Source organism: Strongylocentrotus purpuratus, unplaced genomic scaffold, assembly GCF_000002235.5.
Source record: "Strongylocentrotus purpuratus isolate Spur 01 unplaced genomic scaffold, Spur_5.0 spur5_scaffold_11, whole genome shotgun sequence".
NCBI classification, from domain to species: Eukaryota; Metazoa; Echinodermata; class Echinoidea; order Camarodonta; family Strongylocentrotidae; genus Strongylocentrotus; species Strongylocentrotus purpuratus.
In genome coordinates, this window is record NW_022145596.1 from 26,482,466 (window position 1) to 26,502,590 (window position 20,125).

At 37.2% G+C, this 20,125-nt stretch overlaps 1 protein-coding gene and 1 long non-coding RNA gene across 13 annotated transcripts in view; one reads left to right on the plus strand and one right to left on the minus strand.

The window, feature by feature from the left end:
- LOC587649 (protein furry homolog-like) overlaps positions 1-20,125 on the plus strand; it is a 96,146-nt gene that overhangs the window by 19,539 nt on the left and 56,482 nt on the right. For 10 of the 12 annotated variants that reach the window (XM_030981026.1, XM_030981030.1, XM_030981031.1 and 7 more), the window contains exons 5-19: positions 448-578; positions 2,166-2,196; positions 6,858-6,988; positions 7,720-7,882; positions 9,180-9,362; positions 10,425-10,463; positions 11,924-12,124; positions 12,763-13,056; positions 13,482-13,786; positions 15,504-15,644; positions 16,299-16,491; positions 17,060-17,227; positions 17,947-18,036; positions 18,979-19,253; positions 19,823-19,987. In XM_030981026.1, the coding sequence (XP_030836886.1) occupies positions 448-578; positions 2,166-2,196; positions 6,858-6,988; positions 7,720-7,882; positions 9,180-9,362; positions 10,425-10,463; positions 11,924-12,124; positions 12,763-13,056; positions 13,482-13,786; positions 15,504-15,644; positions 16,299-16,491; positions 17,060-17,227; positions 17,947-18,036; positions 18,979-19,253; positions 19,823-19,987 (2,510 nt within the window). The remainder of the gene's footprint in view (positions 1-447; positions 579-2,165; positions 2,197-6,857; positions 6,989-7,719; positions 7,883-9,179; positions 9,363-10,424; positions 10,464-11,923; positions 12,125-12,762; positions 13,057-13,481; positions 13,787-15,503; positions 15,645-16,298; positions 16,492-17,059; positions 17,228-17,946; positions 18,037-18,978; positions 19,254-19,822; positions 19,988-20,125) is intronic. The other 2 variants (XM_030981029.1, XM_030981033.1) reach the window with 2 other exon arrangements.
- Positions 4,914-6,293, minus strand: LOC105443720. The gene is made up of 2 exons (XR_972837.2): positions 6,069-6,293; positions 4,914-5,746 (listed from the first exon to the last, which is right to left on the minus strand). It is a non-coding gene; the product is annotated as an uncharacterized LOC105443720 (long non-coding RNA).

Sequence of the window (20,125 nt, forward strand, 5' to 3'; positions counted from 1 at the left end):
ATGATTTGAGTTAACAAGAGTAATACATGTACATGTAGTTCATTTGAGTTACCAACATTTTACTTTGGCAATATTTCAATTCTCCAATACCCTGGTTATGGGTGACATGAGAATAAATGTCATTGTTGTGGTCATTGTCATTGGTAATTTTAATTTAATTAACATATGGAATGCATTCTAAGTAATTAAAAAAAGTGCACACTGTATGAACCCAAACAAATTTTAACATCAGTCACAGCCTGATCAGACAAGCAAATCAAAAGAATAAAAAGCTTACCAATATATTAACACAACTATCGTTTACGAAATGGTGACTTGTCATATTTTCATGTAATCTACATGTAATTGTAACATGTATTTCTAAGTTACAAGTTAGACTATTACCATGATATGTTTCCCTTCAACTAACGTGTTGTAACCAGGGATATGGTTCTTTTATGTTTGTAGTTGCTGAGTTCTCTGAGTGCTGTGGCTGAGCATTGTCTACCATCATTACTCAAGACTCTTTTTGATTGGTATTCTCTACAAAATGAGGAAGATGGAACTCAGAGACAGAAAGTAGCCACAAAGAATAAAGGGTAATTGTATGCATGTCTAAATTGCTTCACTTTCTTATTCTTCATATTGCTTTAGATTTGATTACATTACATTTTATCCATCTCAAAATATACATGGGTCAGGAACTGCTAGCCACTGCTACAACAGTGTGATCGAAACCTAGGTGTCCTGATGGATCAGAATCACACCATGAAAGCCCATGTCACTAAAACATGTTGTGCAGCAATGGGAGCTATTCAAAAGATAAGCCAGATCAGAGACTACCTAAACCATAACACAGCACATATCCTAGTTCACGCAATGCTCTCCTATGCAGACTTCCTAATAAGGAGTTTACAGATACAATCTGCGCATGGACAGATAAAGGTCATTTGTACCAAAATGGTTAACCCACACAGATGAATACTGGATATGCGCTCATGAAAGTTATGTAACATTAAACGGTACATTCTATGTTACGCAGATGGAAGTATTCTTTTCAAGAGGTCAAACAAAAGGTAATCATGAAGCACATCTAGGACTTTGGCAGTTATTATTCTAATATGCTCAAAGTGGAACTTCTCCATGTGTAAAAGATCTGTGGATATTTGAGGTCATTTGTACCATTTGCTATCTGTAAACTCCCTTATTCAGAGACAAAGAAACTCCAGAGTGTCCCAAAGCATTGTTGCTAGGATTGTGGTTAGGGCTTATCACTAGCCATCACCATATTTCACCTCTTCTTTCTCATCTCCACTGGCTGCTAGTTCACCTCTGAACTCCTGGTATACGAAGCCCTCAATGGTTCTGCCCTCCACCCATACATTTCCGAAATCATTAAACAGTACGTTCCCTCAAGAAATCTTTGCTCCAAGAACCTTAACCTCCTACAACTGCCACGATCAAACACTGAATTCTATGGGGACAGTGCATTCAACTCCATCGCCCCAACTTTATGGACCTCGTTTCCTCTCAACATTCATAACGCTTCGTCCACTACATATCAATTCAAAAATTTTCTAAAAAAACAACCGATTTTTACTTTATTAAGTATTGCATACTATTACATTGTATAATTGTTCTACTATTATCAGAGTTAAATATATTTCTTGTGTACTTTATAAACGTTTAGAGATGTCTAATATTAAGCTCTATATAAATTCATTATTATCATGTGGCCTTATCTAGGGTGACTGACAGAGAAGGACAGTGCCCTGATAGTACGCTAGTGGCACAAAGATGCAAAAGAAGGGAAAGGGAAACGATAATTTAGTCATTGTGGAAAATGTGTGCCCGATATTAAAGAATTATTTTGCTCGCTCGTATTTTTCAACAGGGTGTTGAATGTTTGTGTCCCAATAAAGGATATGGTACATACCAGGGGGGGGGGGGGAGGGGCATATTTTGTTCCTTGATGTCTTTCTTTCATTCTTCCTCCCCTTTACTTTGTTTTCATTTCATCCATTTCCATGCGTATAAAGGGAAATTCAGAGAACAAATCATATTCTTCCATAACACACTCTTTGTATTTCTACATTTGCATTTTGGTATTTACATTTGTCTACTTTTCATGCACTTCATGGATGCAGTATTGATATGGATTCTTTTTTATGAAATCTGTTTTGCAGGGAAAAGGACTACCTATCTGAGCGGAGAGATGTAAGTAAAATGATAATAATATCATGATTTTATCTTTGATGATAATACCACTTTAAGCCAGCCTTAAAAATAAACCTGAGTTCTCAGCGCATTTCATCAAGCCTTAAAATTAATCTTAAAATCAATCCGGATCACGTCCTAACATAAAATCGATTGTAAGGCTAAGATCTTTTTTATTTTTTTGATGAAACAGGGCCTACAATCGAAAGTAAATGTACCTGCAACCCAAAATTATATCCATGTCAAGTCTTGTCTGAGACATGAGTACAGTAACATTACCCTTCCACATAGACAATGGTAGAATGACATCCTGAAATGACAGATCCAATCACTATCGCCTCATTCCCCTCGGTATCAAGGTGACTACAACAGGATGTGACAGATGATGCCTTGACATCTCTCTAATTCAAGATGAAAAATGACTTTGACGCATGTATAATTGTATTTCAGGCCAAGTCAAGTGTATATTGGCAGTAGGTGGCATCAGTCAAACTTGTATTGTTAAAAATCTGTCCAAAATCTGTTATCCAGGGCTCCACATTAGCTCTTTTCCTTGAGATCCAGAGCACAATATACCACAAAAGGACATCATTTCAAGCTTATGCTTAAGGCGACCCCTTTTCTTTATATACCATGTCATTATCATACATCTAAAGATAAAAGATTATAATTGTATATGGATATGGAATAAATAAACATCAAATATCATCAAACATTAGAGAACAATTTTTCTTTTTTAACCATGAATCATAATAAAACAAAAATAAACAAACTATTATTATTATTATTATTATTATTAGGCATTTAGCTACGCTATTCATAGTACACTATATCACAGCGCTTACAATAATAACCACAAATCATAACATAACATAACATTGAACAAAAAAAAACAAAAAAATAGCGAATCAAGTAGGAAATACATAGGTTTTAAGGAGTTTCTTAAAAACATCCACTGATGCAGCAGCTTTGATACTGGAGGGAAGTTTATTCCACTCCTTAGCTGCTGCAACAGTGAATGTGCGATCTCCTGCCTTACTACGAGCCACATGAAATGTCAGTCGAAATGGGTCTGCATTGGAGCGAAGGTTTGTACGTACAGGTTGATACAACTCAAGACAGTCACTAAAATACTCTGGTGCCTGATCATGAAAAAATTTGTATACAAATAAAAGAATCTTAAAAACAATCCTCTGTTTGATTGGCAACCAATGAAGGGATGTTAGTAGAGGCATGGCATCGTGACGACGGTCTAAACGAAAAATAATACGAGCCGCCCAGTTCTGTAAACTTTGAAGTCTTCTTATATATGTTTGAGGGACTTCTGTAAGCAACCCGTTACAATAATCCAACCGGGAAAGAACATGGCTGCGAATCACATGATGACATGCATCTTCAGATACATACTTCCTAATCTGTGATACATTCTTCAACTGATATCGTACAGATTTACAAAGCTGGTCTATTTGGTTAGACATGGACATATTGCAATCAAAAATGACACCAAGGTTCTTGACCGATGTAGATGGTGCAATCTGGGTGGTTCCGAATGTAAGATTAACATCATTAATGTTTCCCAAGTTGTGTTTGGAGCCGATTACCAAAAACTCTGTCTTTTCCTCATTTAGTTTAAGCTTATTCCTTCCCATCCACATACTTATATCTGTGACACAATCTGAAAGAGTTTTTAATGCAGTATTTAAGCCATTAGGTTGCTTAGGGTTAAATGTAACATACAACTGTGTATCATCAGCGTAAGTGTGATATGAAACGTTATAATGTCTAGCGATGTCTGGGACAGGCAAAGTATATATAGTATATCCTATGGGTCCAAATACAGATCCTTGAGGGAGACCTACTTTGTTAGAAGCTACTACTGACTGTTTCCCCCTAATTTCAACACATGTGGACCAGTCTTCCAAATATGACCTAAACCATCTCAGAGCTGCACCCTCGATTCCTAGCCTTGTTGATAACCGACATATTAAAATATGACGGTCAATAGTATCGAAGGCTGCTGATAGATCTAATGACAACAATAAAACTACTCGACCTTTATCCATAGCAGACAGAATATCATTTTTTACTTTGATAAGTGCGCTTTCAGTACTATGATAGGGTCTATATGCAGATTGGTTAGGATCCCACAATCTATTTTCATTCATGTGATCCGTGAGTCTACGACAAGCAACTTTCTCAATGAGCTTTTCCAAGAAACTTAAATTTGACACAGGTCTATAATTTGACAAGCAGTCTTTATCAAGATTTTGCTTCTTGATAAGAGGTCTAATTATGGCTGACCTAGCTGCAGAAGGGAATGTACCTGTTTGTAATGATGAATTAACAATATTTGTCAATACAGGAAGAAGACAATGTACATGTTCTTTTAAAAACCAAGTTGGAATGGGATCCAAACTACATGACTTACTAGGAGAAGCCAGAATAATTTTCAATAACTCATCTTCAGTTGTAGGATCTAAACACGAAAATGATTTTACAAAAAAGTTATTACATAATGTCTCAACTGAGTCGTGTACAGGAAGAGATGGTATCTTTCTATTCAACAAATAATCAACTGTCTTGTAGAGATCCTTATTTTCACACGAGGATAGAGTACTATGAAAATACGCTATCTTTGTGCGACAAATCAGATTTGATGAATAACGTTGTTTGTCCAAGAATTCATCTCGATCAACATCTGATTTAGTCTTTTTCCATTTTCGTTCTGCTCGACGTTTCTCACGACGTGCCAAATGAATGTCATCGTTGTACCACAGCATCCTTCGTCGTACAGGGCGTTCTTTTGAGGTTGGAGGGGCAGATTCGTCCAGAAGTGATTGCATAGTTTCATTGTACCACTTGAACCCAGATTCAGGATCTCCTTGGTGGTTAAAATCCAAAATTGACTCACACAAAGCTGTCAAGAATATTTCCTTGTTGATTGCTTTAAAATTTCGAGATATTGTGAGAATCTTTTGTGGTTGCGGTAAAGGTATGTCTAATTGAACATCAATAACAAAATGATCAGACATTTGTACATCATAGATATTACATTTCTTAATTAAGGATTCCGTCTCTCTTGTGAATACCAAGTCCAATGTGTGACCATGCGAATGAGTTGGACCTATGACATGCTGATGAAGACTGGCGGAGGATGTCGCTTGAAGAAAGGCACTGACGTCTGGTTTGGCAGGTAGATCCACGTGGAAGTTGAAGTCTCCAAGCACAAGTAATTTGCCTGGAAGGACTGATAAATCGGTTAGAAAACTCTCAAACTCATTCAGGAAGTCTGGAACAGTTAGTCCATTTGCAGTCGAAGGTGGTGGACGGTAGATGACAACGATGTGAAGTGTCGATGTCCTGCTGATAACATGAACGGATTCAAATGTTGTGACGTTAGAGACTGGCTTTGTAGTTAGATTAAGCTCTGACTTAAAGAGGACTGCGATACCTCCTCCATGACCAGTTTTTCGAGGTGAACTATGAAACGTGTAACCCGGTGGTGTGCATTCTCCAATGACGACTTGATCGTCTTCCTTCAGCCATGACTCTGTAATGATCAGTATGTCAAGGTCATGTTCAAGAACATAATCACAAATAAGATGAACTTTATTTCTAAGGGAACGAGAATTCCACAGACACAGTTTTGTGCTAGAAGAAATGTTAGTTTTTAATCTTGGAACACTGATCAGGTTACTCTGATGATGAGTTCCCGGTTTCAGAGCATTGTTCAAAGAAGATCGGTTACATTTTGTAATACGTACTGGGATAGGTCTCTGCTTTCTCCTTCCCGCCCTTTTTCCTCTGTGGCTCTTCCATTTTCTCCTCTCATTTCTTCTCTCAATACCAAGACAGCAAATGTTCTCTCTTACCTCTCTCTGGAGTTCAGTTCTCTGTTGTCCAGGTACATTAAGCTGTAGAAGTTCATACCTGCTGTATTTTCGCGGGTTGTTTGGAGGTAAGGTAGTTGATGCATGGTTCTGCTTTTCCAAGGTCAAGTCATTGCTAATAGGCCCAGGGTTCGGGTTCACGTCACCCGCTATCAACAGTTGAAGCTGAAGAGTTGATGTAGTATTTGTATAGTATGCAAGGCGACTTCCCAGAAATTTCAGTGGCTTTAGTTTTAGCTTGTACTGTACACCACTTAACAAGCCAATGTTGAAAGTACAGTGCCCAGTGAATGCACTTCTTCCCAGGGTAGATACAAAGAGTACAAAAGTGATCAGCTTGACCAGCTCCATTGTAGATCCAAGTGACCATTCATGAGGACAATAGAGAGGCTGCTTGAGTGAACTTCACTGCATACATGCAGAATGGTGGACATATATAGTTCAACTTGTAACTTCATGCAATCCAAACTGCAAATCTATGTCCACTCTCCTTTCACTCAATATCAAGATAAACTGTCTGAAATTGGTCCAGATTAATCCCGGTGTTAAAACAAACAGACTAGTACTAAATTGATGATGCCTCTATCAAAAGTGAGGAAATAGTAAGCAAAATAAGACAGAGCTTGAAGAGGGTCAGCCTGTCAGGCGATCACCTCATAGTCTCAATCATGCTAAACTAACTCAAAAACAAAAAGAAAAGTGTTTCAGTAAATTACACTGTCAAATTTGATCAGTAATTCTTGTTCTCCTTATACCTATTTTTCATTTCAGCTTGCTGTGGACTTTCTGTTCTGTCTGGTCTTGATTGAAGTCTTGAAGCAACTCCCTCTCCATCCTGTACCTGATAATATGATCACACACATTGAGACTCTAGCATTCAGACATTTCAAGAGTAGAGAAGGGTGAGTTAGAAAGAAAGCTCATGATTACCGTAATTAAAGGTGTATAAACCGCCCTCGTGTATTAACCGTGTTAAAAAACCCACGGGGGAAGGCCTTTCATTTAACTGCGAGGTGCAGCTGAATGTGTAGATCTGGTGGATGAGTCGTTGGACTATGAACCACATGGTATGGGTTCCAATCCTTGTCACAGCCCTAATGTCCCCCGGCAAGACACCAATCAATATTGTTGCAACTCTCTATGCAGGTGATGTATTTTTAAATCTTTACCCAGGGTGAGAAATTCCTTGAATGCTTGAGCAGCTGGACTAAAGTGGTGGTTATAATATAATACTTTGTGAATTGCAGTTGTGTATATTTGTATAGTACATATAGCTGCTATTAAAACAGACATGCATAATTACGATTATAGTCCTCTGGAACAAGCTTCCAATATTTGAATGTAATATGTGATATTTGAACCAATGAATTCCTATAAACCTTTCAGAAACATGTTAAAAGGGTATTATTTACTTAGAGTTACAATCCTGGAGAGAGATTTGCGTATTTTGTTTTGTATAGCACCTTGAGTAAGTTATAAGATATGTGCACTTTATAAGTATTTATTATTATTATTATATGTACATTTGTATTTATATTTAACAAAAGACTTCCAGATTAAGACTCTCAAACTTGCATGCTGAGCTTAAACCTAATTATTAAAAACTATTCTGCGTATGCCTTGTGTCATTTAGACTGCAGAGTGGAGTCAACACAGAGAACATTCACATCATAGCTGATCTATATGCTGAGGTACTGGGTGTCATGGCTCAAACCAGATTCCTGTCTGTTAGAAAACGCTTCTTCACTGAGCTCAAGGAACTCAGATCAGAGCCACAGAATGTCCAAACAACTCAGGTAGGGTTTTTGAGAAACATAGATGAGTCTGGGAGCCATGTGCCACCCCCCCTCTCAATCCCTGGAAGGCCTGTCATTAAAATAATTGTATTTCTAGATGGGTTGTAATGCATAGATTCAACAACAGCAATTGTTCAGTATGCCTGAAAGAATTGCCTCCAAAACAGGGCAAAGATAAGATTTTAGTGAAAAATGTAAAGAAAAAAGTTGAACATCGAGCATAGATGCAAATCAAATTTTAGCTAAATTTTCATTTTTAGTTTTGTAATGAAATGACTTAAAACCCATCACTGTTAAAGCCCCCATCACACCAAACTAGTTCTCACTACGTTCTGGAACCGTCATAGAAAATCGTAAAACGGTTTGTGGTCGGCGTAGAATGTGTAAATAATGTCTATAATACGATCCTGGTTCGTTCATAAACAGTCCACAATACATGTGCGTCCATCCTGTCCGTACCTCATCCACAGTCAGTTCCTATCAAGTTCAGATCGGGTAAATTTGCCATTTCCAAGCAGTCCAAGCCCGTATGTAGCCAGTTTAAACCCGTTCCTAACTAGTTCTACCTTGTTTCCAATAAGTCCAAACCCATTCTAACTACATTAGTTTGTAACCCGACCAGCCCGTTCAGAGACAGTTCAACTCATTCTCACCTCGTTCTTAGTGCGTTAGAACGCGCTCCTATAGTGTGTGTGGAATCCCGCCCTGGCTCGAGGGCTATAAAAAATCCAGCGCGTTCTTGCCGTTCCTCATACTCGCTCAACGCTTCAAGCTGTGCAGATCAAGACATTCGAGTTGGGTCTGTTTGCCAACAGACCTGGTCAAGCTACAAACTGACCCGGTCGTACTGCTAATTGATGCTGGACCACGTCACGTTGTTACGGTTGTAACACGTTCCTAGAAGGATCGAAGTATGGCAATTCCGTTTGTAGTACGTCCATCTCATTTGAATAGATATGGTAGTGATGTTGATGATTCACAGTATTGACAATGCACATTATAATTATTTTTTTTAATTACCTCAACAATTTTTTGTTGTTGAAATTCTTTAAAACTAAATCCTGGTTGTATTTTTATGTTGAGGGACTTTTCAATATATCTGCAATTTGTCCATACCTCATTGTTTTTATACATCATCTGTCTTTCGTTTGTCTTTTATCTTCCTTGGGTCTACCATCAACTCGTCATTTCTTTTCAGTTCACATAACTAGTTAATCTCTCATGAACGACAATCTCCAGTATCATTTATTATTATCATTCTTCATTTTGTATCTTCCATCAATGTTTTATCATGCAGTCAATCATCAGCTTGGTGATGGGGCTCAAGTTCTACCGAGTGAAGATGTTTCCTGTGGAAGACTTTGAGTCGTCCTTTCAGCTCCTTCATGAGTGTGCCAATTATTACCTGGAAGTCAAGGACAAAGATATCAAGCACGCCCTCGCTGGCCTCCTGGTGGAGATCCTCGTTCCCATTGCTGCTGTAAGTAGGACCAGTCTTGGATTGGTTTGGGTCCTTGTAGGTGTAGAAAAAGGATACTAGCAAGGGAAAGACAGGAGGGGTGAGAAATAAAGTAGAAGTAGTGATAGTAAAAGTAGTGTTCCAATGCCATTCTCATACAGGAAATAACTGATATCCTCCCAAATTTATACTGTTTTTCTTTGGCTTTCAGATTACTAATTTATGGTCCTGGATGTTGACAGTTCTGAGTAGTAGAAGTAGTAGTAGTAATAATTGTAGTAGTAGAGATTTTGGGACAGACTTGCTAGGCCTAAAGTTTCAATTTCGACAGGATGGTTACAGCAGATCACAACTTCATGTCTAAGCAAATGCTAATTCATGCACATTGATGCATTTAGTCAATATTGCAGAGACCCCTTTTCTCACTCACTGTGTCGGACCGATCTATGTTAGACTGATCCACTCCAGAGGTACGGTTCGTTTGATTATACACTCATTACGTTAAATTACTTCACACTGCACGTTGGAGTGGTCTAGATCAGTCCAGAGGCACGCTTCCTGGCACAGTTGTGCTTCACACTCACCGTTAATCACTGCTCTAACATAGACCAGTCTAGAGTAGAGCGGTCAAGGAAGTTTGTGAGAAAAGGGTATATTCATGTTAATATAACACTTTTTACATATAAGCTTGTAACTTTTTTATTTTAATTCTTAATTTTTTCTTACTGGGCCTGTCAATTCAAATAAAATTTTCTTTAAAATCTATGCTGATTCATGTAGAGTTCATGGATTTATTATGTATAATGTTAGTCCTGTTGATATTGTACATATTGAAGAGCTTGAGCCTCACATTTAACTTCTGTATTAACACTGAATGTAGCTTCACTTTTCCACTGGAGCAAGAACAAATTGTATTGCATATTCATTAAAAATTACTCTCAATATGCACATTGTATGCAAATTGAATACATAGATAGTATAAATTCTATGGATATTTTATATAATGATTGGCAGTAGAGTTTAGAAATGTGCTATAAAAGTTTTAGTATATTTGTTAGATCTTTAGCTTCATTTCTATCACAGCTTCCAACAACTCAAATTGCAACTTCTGGCAATTTTGTGGTAATATATGCAAATTACATATAGTATGTAATTATCAGGGTTCTGTTAACATTTCAATTATTTTCCATTTACTAACTGTTGGAAGTTCATTCTAACCAAAAGCTTTCTGTATCAGGTTCATTGTAATAAGGGAGCATATTTCCAGTGAACTAATCTGAATTGTTTTTATATAAAAATATATCCATAAAGCTTTAATGTACAAGTTAATGTGAACTACTATTGCATCATTGAATTGAAATAAAGAGTCTTATGTCATTAGAAATGCAAATACCATCAACGTTAGATTGTGGTAGAAACGTTTAATCATACATTTAAGAAGGGCAGTTTCAAGGTGATAGGCGACTCTTTGTAACTTTCAAATTAAAATGAAAGATTTGAATGATAATCTATTAATTGGAGCAGTAATCATTTTTGGGAAGCTTACCCGTTTCTAACAAAATTGGAGGATTTGTAAATTATTTCTTGATGCTCCATTTAAGTATGTGTTTATGTGTGAATCACAAAAAATCACAAAATTACATTTTCTGCTAGTAACCATAAAAATGGTGATAATATACTCATTGCATTCTTTTTCCTGACCAAACTCGCATGTTACAAATTTGAGGTGCTGGTATATTTATGAACGTAACATTGACAATTTACAGTAATCATAATAAATTACATTTAGACTCATGAATTTAATCAGAATACTGCAATTAAGATTATCGGTATATATTTTGCCGGACCAAACCTACACAAAAAACACCCTCTACTTTTGTGATGCCAGTACATGTATATAACTCATAATTGAAAATGTGTGGTACGCAAAAGATTGCATGAATTAGCATAAAGATCAAGAAAGTTCAATTGGTATAATAATAATAATAATATTTAATTTTGATATAGCGCTTAATACTAATGTCTCTAAGCGCTTTACAAATATACTATTACCCCGGTCATTGGATTCAGTGCCTGGATTTGATGAAATTAAGGTGATGGTATGTATCTGAACATAACGTGACTTGAAATATATAGGTTTTTTCATAAAATTTGCATAAATTTGCATATTTAAAGATGCCATGTTGATTGGCACCTATGTTACCATTACTGCTTTTGATATATAGGTTTCACAGCAAATCATTGTTGCATAATTGTTTGGTCTGTCCCCCACATTTTGTGACTAGACCTCAGTAGGAGTGGAGAAGTAGTACAGTGTAGTAGTAGTGGTAGTAGGACTAGTAGTAGTAGTAGTAGTAGTAGTAGTAGTAGTACAAGTAGTAGTAGTAGTAGCGTGATGGTAGTTATATGGTGTAGACTCAGTGGCAGTACTGAATTGGACACAGGAATAATTCCAGAAACTTCATGAGATAGTACAATGTAAACAAAATTCTTATACACTTTTTACCATACTTGCAAAAACAGGCAAAACCTAATCATAATGAACATATAATCCTAATCCACTGATTATCTTGCATTTACAGTGTGTGAAGAATGAAGTGAACATCCCTGTATTGAAGAACTTTGTGGAGAAGATGTACCAGACCACATTTGAGCAGTGCTCCAAGAAGAAGCATGCCCTGGCAGCGTTCCCCCTACTCACATGTCTTCTGTGCGTCAGTCAGAAACAGTTCTTCTTGTCCACTTGGCACAACTTTCTCTCACTCTGTTTGTCCAGCCTCAAGGTACGTCTGAGATGATGTCGTGCTGTTGCACTGTGAAATACATTGGAAAAACATACTATTACTCAAAATAGTTGGTTATGTAATATATCGTACCAATGAAGTCTTGAATCATCAAGTTTATGTTGTTATTTTTTGTACATGTATTTATAAATTCTTGCTGATAATCACCAACAATAAAAAGCTCTGGACTTAGATATGGTAGCATGGGACTACACAAAGATTTGGTCCGTATTGAAAATATATGAAAATATTGTAGTACTTTTCGGAGCAATCCTTTTTCATCTGACATTGCTAGTAATATATACTAAAAGTCCACATGAGAATGAAAAGATTAAGAAAGTTCACTAATTAACTTTCATTACGGCTGCTAGGCTTAAGCCAGGGTAATAATAAATGTGCCTCGGAATAGAATTATCTAGATAGATGGCGCTATAGAAATGCCTATTATTATTATTATGATAACCATACCTTCCAAAGCAGAGTACATGTACTTCAACCTTAATCTGCGGTCCAGACTTTGAGAAGCCCTGGTATAGAGTTGTATCATCACTGATTCCAGGAAGCTATAGTACACTGCCTTGTATAATCAGAATAATCATTCCCTGATTTGCAACTTTATCTGTGGTTTCTTTATACAGCATCGAGACACCAAGTTGTCCCGGGTTGCTCTCGAATCACTGTACCGTCTCCTATGGGTCTACATCATGCGTATTCAATGTGAAAGCAATACCAGCACCACCATGCGCCTCCAGAGCATCACAGGGACCCTTTTCCCTCGGAACTCTCGCAACGTCATCCCCCGGGACACACCGCTCCACATCTTTGTGAAGATTATTCAGTTCATTGCCCAGGAGAAGCTGGAGTTTGCTGTCAGGGATGTGATCTTTGACCTTCTGGGAGTCACAGGAAAGAGCAGGATGCTCTTCCCTGAGGTATGTCCAGCTTTGAGCTCCGCCCTCAAACTATTTTCCCTGCCGGTGTTTTTCACTCAATTATGTCCAAAATAGTTTTAAAAGGGAAAACTGTGCTATTAAGAGGCGTAGATGAGATTTTTCAGTTTCTCTGGGGTTAAAATCACCCTGATCCTGTGTGTGATTATTAGATGTCCTATTCATTAGCATGCAAGATAGAAAGCTTGGAGGGCAGTACTGTTTAAATACATATTTAGATAAGAAGATGAACATTAGGGAATAATAGCACAACTCTGAATAATATTCCAGAATGCATCATTCCATCATTCTTGGTACATTTTGGGTTAATAATTTTGCTGATGTGATTTTGATGCAAAACATATGTTGTTGAAGCTTTATTCTCTGTCAGCTTTTCTAATATTTGCTTCTCACACTTTTCTACATAGCGCATGAATGTTGGCTTACGGGCCTTCTTGGTGATAGCTGACAGCCTGCAGCAGAAGGAAGAAGCTCCTCCTATGCCCACCACCACCCGCAGCATGCCATCAGGAAACACCCTCCGAACACGTAAGACCTTCCTCAATAAGCAGCTGACTGAGGATGGAGCCAGGACCATCGGGGTAGCACCGTTCTACCCCAGCATCAGGAAGGCCCTGGACCATATTGTAAGGTCTCTGGACATGACGGTGGGCAAGGCTCTTCTCATGACTAATGCGCAGTGTTTGACCAAAGAGCTGGATGACCTCATGACGTAAGTATTGATCATATCAACCCAATGAATATGATAAATAAAAATATCTATTTTGTAAAATCACAGTCAGAAGAGTTTGCAACTACTTTCATTTAATAGTTTAAATATATTTGTGGCTTACACCCAGTAAATACTTTCATTTATATCTGATAGATTTTTACAATTTGATCTGTGATTCATATAGCTGGCAAAATAGCTGTTGATCAGACACTCTCGCAACATTTGCTGCCGGCTTGGGTTGCATTTGGGTTAAAGATAAAGACCAGTTATGGTCATGCGATCGCATTGCGAAAGAAACATTGTGGAATCGATCAGAAAAGGTTGATCATCTAGCATATAAGTATTGGTGTGTACTGCAAGGTTCTGGAATCATCAAAATGGTAAGAAATTTGGCCCAGTCTTGGTAAATTTACAAGCACTGTACACAGAAAGATGTATATGGGACTACGCAACATGTGCGTATCCCCAATCATGTGAGTAGAATTTCAGGTCACAAAGTGAAGGTCAAAGGTCATTTCAGGTCAACAGACCTAGACTATGTTGTGGCATCATTATCGAAAACTTAACCTAAGGTTAGTTTTTGAATTTTTGATATAATTTTGAAAGTATAAGTTCTTAGTCAATGAAACTTGGACTATAGGGTAATCAAGTATCCTTAATCATGTGAGTAGAATTCAGGTCACTAAGTTAAGGTCAATGGTTATTTTAGGTCAATAAACTTAGACTTTTTGTGGCATCAACATCAAGATTTTGAATTTTTAGCATATTTTCAAAAGTGTTTGTTCACATTCCATGAAACTTGTACCCAAGGGTTATCAAGTATCACAAGTCATATGACACAAATTCCAGGTCACAAGGTCAAAGGTCATTTTAGGTCAGTAGACTTGGATTATGTTTTCACAACTTAATATGAGAATAAATGAATCAATTTTTCTTATTTGTTCATGATTCTTAATCAATATTCACTTCAAAATGCTGATTATATGCAGAGGATTTCATTTTTTTGGGGCCTGCTAATGGGCCACCCTGCCTATAAATAATGTTCCAACCTCAATTTTTCATCATATCGAATTGCGTAATGTAGGCGAGACTGCCGTGAGCGTTTCCCTTGTTTTGAGAGGGGGCGTTTCCAAAACTGGTTATACCTTTCAGCCATTTCATGAACCAGACAAGCAGTTTTTGATCTTTTACCTGAAAACTTTTTCTCCTCCTCATATTTAGAAAATGCTTTCCTCAACAGTTGTCCCATGTGATCAGCCACAAAAAAAAGGAATATTGTGCTCTGAATAAAATGATGTAAAAAAATCACTCGTCTCAAGTTATTCTTAAATCCTGCAAAGTTTAAATCCATGATGTAAGTTTGGATGTCGATGCTTCAGACTCAACATTTCCAGTCTGAAGTTTTGATTTGCTTTGCAGAACAATGTCACTATGGCCACCAAGACTTCCATTTCATTTTTTGAGAGAGGGGGGGGGGGGGGGCGTTGCCAATTTGATCTTTACCTTTAAGGCTTAGAGCTAGGGTTAGTTGTAATGTCAGACTGTTTGTACATGATTTAATTTGAAAATTTGATATTTTACTATAGACATATGAACATTTATGAATGATATTTCAATTTAACTCTTTACATTATCGTTATGAAACAATGCTGTATGAAGTTTATGTAGACATTTTATTTGACTTATGAAATTTACTTTTGAATTTGATTGACTTCAGGAATGAGAGGAAACCAAAGATTGAATTGTTCAGGACATGCATCGCAGCTGTTCCACGTATCATTCCTGATGGTCTGAGTCGTAAAGAACTCTTGGAGCTCTTATCAAGGTTGACCGTTCATAGGGATGATGAACTCAGAGGGTAAGAATCTTTAACCTTTTACATTTGACCCATGACCTTTAACATCCCTTAACATTGTTCATCTATAACCTTTCCGATTCACTAAGTAGTAAGGAGCTCCTCAAACTCTTATTTAGCTTGTCTGTTCATAGGGAGGATGAACTCAGAGGGTATTAAGTACCGTACATGTTTATGTAAAGATACAGCAATTATAACTTGTCTTTAGCAGGGATATGTTTTGCCCTTCAATTTTTACAATATATGAGCTTTTTGATGTTGTAAGAAAATTTCTGGTAATTGCTCTTCCACATTGGGCTGTAAAGTACCGACCATAATTCACCCTGTGTTCAAATGAAAGTAACGTAATCAGACTGTTCACATGTCAGTGATGTAAAGAGAACATATTTGACATGTGCGTACCACAGTTTCCCATTTTTGATTGCTGTAAGAACACGTTGTTAGTTCACCGACAAATGATAAAACAAGTTTAGGTGTGATCACTAGAAAAGAAAAACATGTAGCAAAATCAGCGTATTATTCTGCTGCATGCATTTTGTACTGTGTGTACAGATTTGCATGGAAACATTTTTTGTAAAGTGCGATATTCCCCAAATTGCAAGTATTTAAGATGTTAAAATATATCTAAATGCTTATAATTTGTTTGATTTGAATTAGCCTGGCCTTCACATCACTACAGAACGTTGTGGTTGACCTTCCGGACTGGAGAGAGGATGTGATCCTATGTTTTGTTAACTTCATGGTGCATGAGGTCCATGATATGTTCCCTCTCATCTTAGAGAGCGCCCTTAAGATGCTACTGCAGCTACTCTCACAGTGGAAGATGGCTGAAACAAACAAGGAAGAGGAGGTATTAACCACTTCACTACTCGATTCTCACATTCTCATAGGCTTAATACAAGAACCACCTTGTTTCAGTAGGGAATGGATTCACTCGGCAATGGATTCACTCTTTTTTCAATAGAATTTGAATCCCTAGACTGCCAACTTATTTGGAATGTATTTCCATAGTTCTTATGACAAAAGTCAAGTCAAGTATGTTCCAAGAGAGAAAGGGGTTCAAACCATAGACCTTTGATGGATTAGATAATACTCTACCAATTTGTATTTCTGGAAAAAATATTTCATGCAATTTAACTATATCTGTGTAGAATACAAAAGTACCAATCTCCAAAATTGGTGTTTTACAGAGGAAATTTCAATTGTTAGTAAAAAAGCTAAAAAAATTCTTATATGGGCAAATTATTAATTTGTAGAGTGATTTAAGATTGATCATTACCATTATGGGTTTATATGCCCTTTTATTCTAAAATAATTATTTCTTTAAGATTAAGCACTTCTGTACCTTATAAACAAAATTAAAAAGACGAGAAAAGAGAGTGATGATTATCAATGTTGCTTTGGTACCTTTGATGCAGCCACAGCTGAAGCCTCCTTATGAACGGAACCCATTTGCCAATGTACTGAACCTTGTGGAAGGCTTTGCACTGGTCTTCCTCTGCAGCTGCCGCCCTCTCATCAGACGTCTTAGCTTCTTCGTCTTGAAGGAAGTCCGTGCTCTCTTCAGTATTCTGGGATACTCAAGAGTAAGCATTCTTTTGAGTATAACATAGTGGGACTGTAATTTGTTCAGTAAAGACTATGGCCCAAATTCACAAAGGAGGTTTAAATTTACAGTAACCCATGGTCTGAAATTAGCACAAAATAAACGTGACACAGTCAGAGGTCCAATATTAGACGCACTAAAGGCAAGGTACATGTATGCTTAATTTGCGCTAAATGAGGGTTTAAACCTCCTTTGTGAATTTGGGCCTATGATTTTGTGGTAGCAAGAATATAAGTACATGCAATGCAATAAACAGTCAGAATACTTTTACATCTTTATGACAATGTGTATATTTCATATATTGAATCAGCAGAGGGATTTTACCCATTGGATGTGATTTTATTATTAACTCTTTAATATTGTCCATATAATTTAGACAAGTTACCCTAAGCTTATAGGTGAAATGTGCAAACTCAGCTGAAGTTCAAGTTTATATTTTTAAAGCTTCACATATAATCTTCTCAAGCTATATGAATCTGAAATTTTGTGATAATATAAGCACTTTGCAAGCCCTGGAATTTCTCCTGTAGTTATTTAAATGTTAGGATACTGAACAATCAAAATTAATTTGAAGGGTTCTGCAAATTCATCCAGAAGAAAACAATTAGAGAAAAAAAAATATAACTTGATCATTGAAATGAAAACTTTAACCATCTCTATTGGTGCTGAATTCTATGATTGTGTTGTCTCCATTTGTAGATTGATGATGACAGTGTGTTAGACGTGATTGATAGAGCTTGCCCTGGGGTGGTAGAGAGCTTCATCCATCAACTACCACCGGCAGAAAAGGTAAGACTACTCAGGGCTGTCACTCTACCATCTTACATCACATCATGCAAGGCTTCTAATCCATCACAACTACCCTGTCATTAGCCAATCATAATGCACCTTCTTACAAAGTTTTCAGTTGCAACCTTGACCTTGATGGATTAATAATAACGAGGTGTTGATAGACTCCATGAAACATGACCAATTTCAATTTTCAAGGGTTCTGAAGTGTGTACCCATACACGTGTATTATTAGAAAAATATTAGAGAGAATAGTTTTATAGAAATATCTACTATCTTCTAAACATCTACTATTTGTGGACATTTTTATTAACTGTAACTTTTCTTTGTCATTCACATTTACTTTCACATTTTCTCAAAATGAATGGATATTACTTTTTGTATTTCCATGAATGAACAGACGCCCATACCTGCAATTTAGCTCATGATTTTCTTATGTCTCACTATTTCAATGAAACTGAGGGGTCAGTGTAATATTGTGCCAACTGGCAATCATATCAGTTGAAGATGAATGGATATTACTTTTTTGTATTTGTAAACAAGACAAATAGAACATTGTATGGTAGTGGTAAGTATCCATGCGATTCATTTAATTTACTTTTTATAATAGTTAGTGGAACAATAAATTGCATAAAGCCCTTGAGTACCAACCAAGAAAATGTGCATATGTTATAAACATAGATGCTGCTTATACAAAAGTATCCGCTTGCATGGTGACAGGATAGAGGGGAGAGGATTGGGAAGTCCTGAAAAGGACTGTCAGTAATCTTTCTTTCTTGAGTGTGTGTGTAGTCCTGAAAAGGACTGTTGGTAGTCTTGAAAGAAATGATATGAACATGTTCTTGATTTTATGCCCTCCTTTCTGTGTGAAAAAAATGCATATTTTCCACACTTGCAGTGCATAGGATAAGCTCAGTTTCAAATAATTCTTTTTTTTTCCAGGCTACCATCACTGCACTGCCCACAGTGGACCTGCAATGGGTAGTGGAGCGCTCAATCAACCAGTGGTCAGGCAGCACATACGAGTCGTCCGGAGCAAGTGACAGTCTGACCAAGCTTGCAGCCAGGGGCATGGGAGGGTTCAATCCTTGGGCGTCATGTCTGGCTAGGTTCTTCCACAGTAACTGTTTGCCACACTACTGCCCGACAGCAGTGTCTAACGCCTGGCCAGTGGTCAACACCAGGCTGACCCAGCTCTATGGACATATTGACCCAAGGTGAGTAGGAGATTTACTTGCTGACTTCAAGTCCTTCATAATCCGAGACTCAATAGAGATGAGCAGAGTGAAGTTAGAAAGATATTCCATATTCCATATTCGAGGTGCGAATATGAAGCCAGTTTGAAATTTGGATATTCAAAATATGACAATTCCATGCATATCAAATCGTTTGCTATATTCACATCTATCAGACAACAGATGATGGTCCCGGTCGATAGGGGATGGGTACCTAAAACAGGCCTACATGTATATCTGAGATATTCATGTGTATGGAATTATGATATTCTGCAGAGACCTGTATCTTTTTTGGATAAGATATGTGTTTGATATTTGTAGGTTATAAAGTGGTGTCCATTTGTTTTATTCTAACCTGGCAGGAGCAATAATTTAAATAATCAACAACCTTAATGCCAACAAATGTTGATATGTTTTTTCCCCCCAATATATGTCTTTTAAGTTTGTATTGAGCACAGTTGTTTATGCCAGACTTCAGAATATTTTGTAGAATAAAATAAGTGAAATAAAAAGTGAAAAGCTAATGTGCATATTGCTGTGTTTAATTACAGTGCTCCATCTGAAGGGAGGACATCCATTCGTTCCAAGAAGGTTCTTCACCCCATGGATGACAATATCGCCCTCTGGAGGAACTACTTGGTGTTTGCGTGTAGCTGCGCCCCGCCCAGTGCTGGCTATCAAACACCAAGACGATGCTTGTCTCCTGAACCCAATAGGTAATTTACTTTACTCTTTCATGACTAGCCATCGTGTTATTTGTAGCGGATTCATTTAGAAGGTATAACTTCTAATTCCAACATTCATTGAAATACTATTATTCTTCTTTGGAGAGTTTTGTATATCGTCTTTATTAT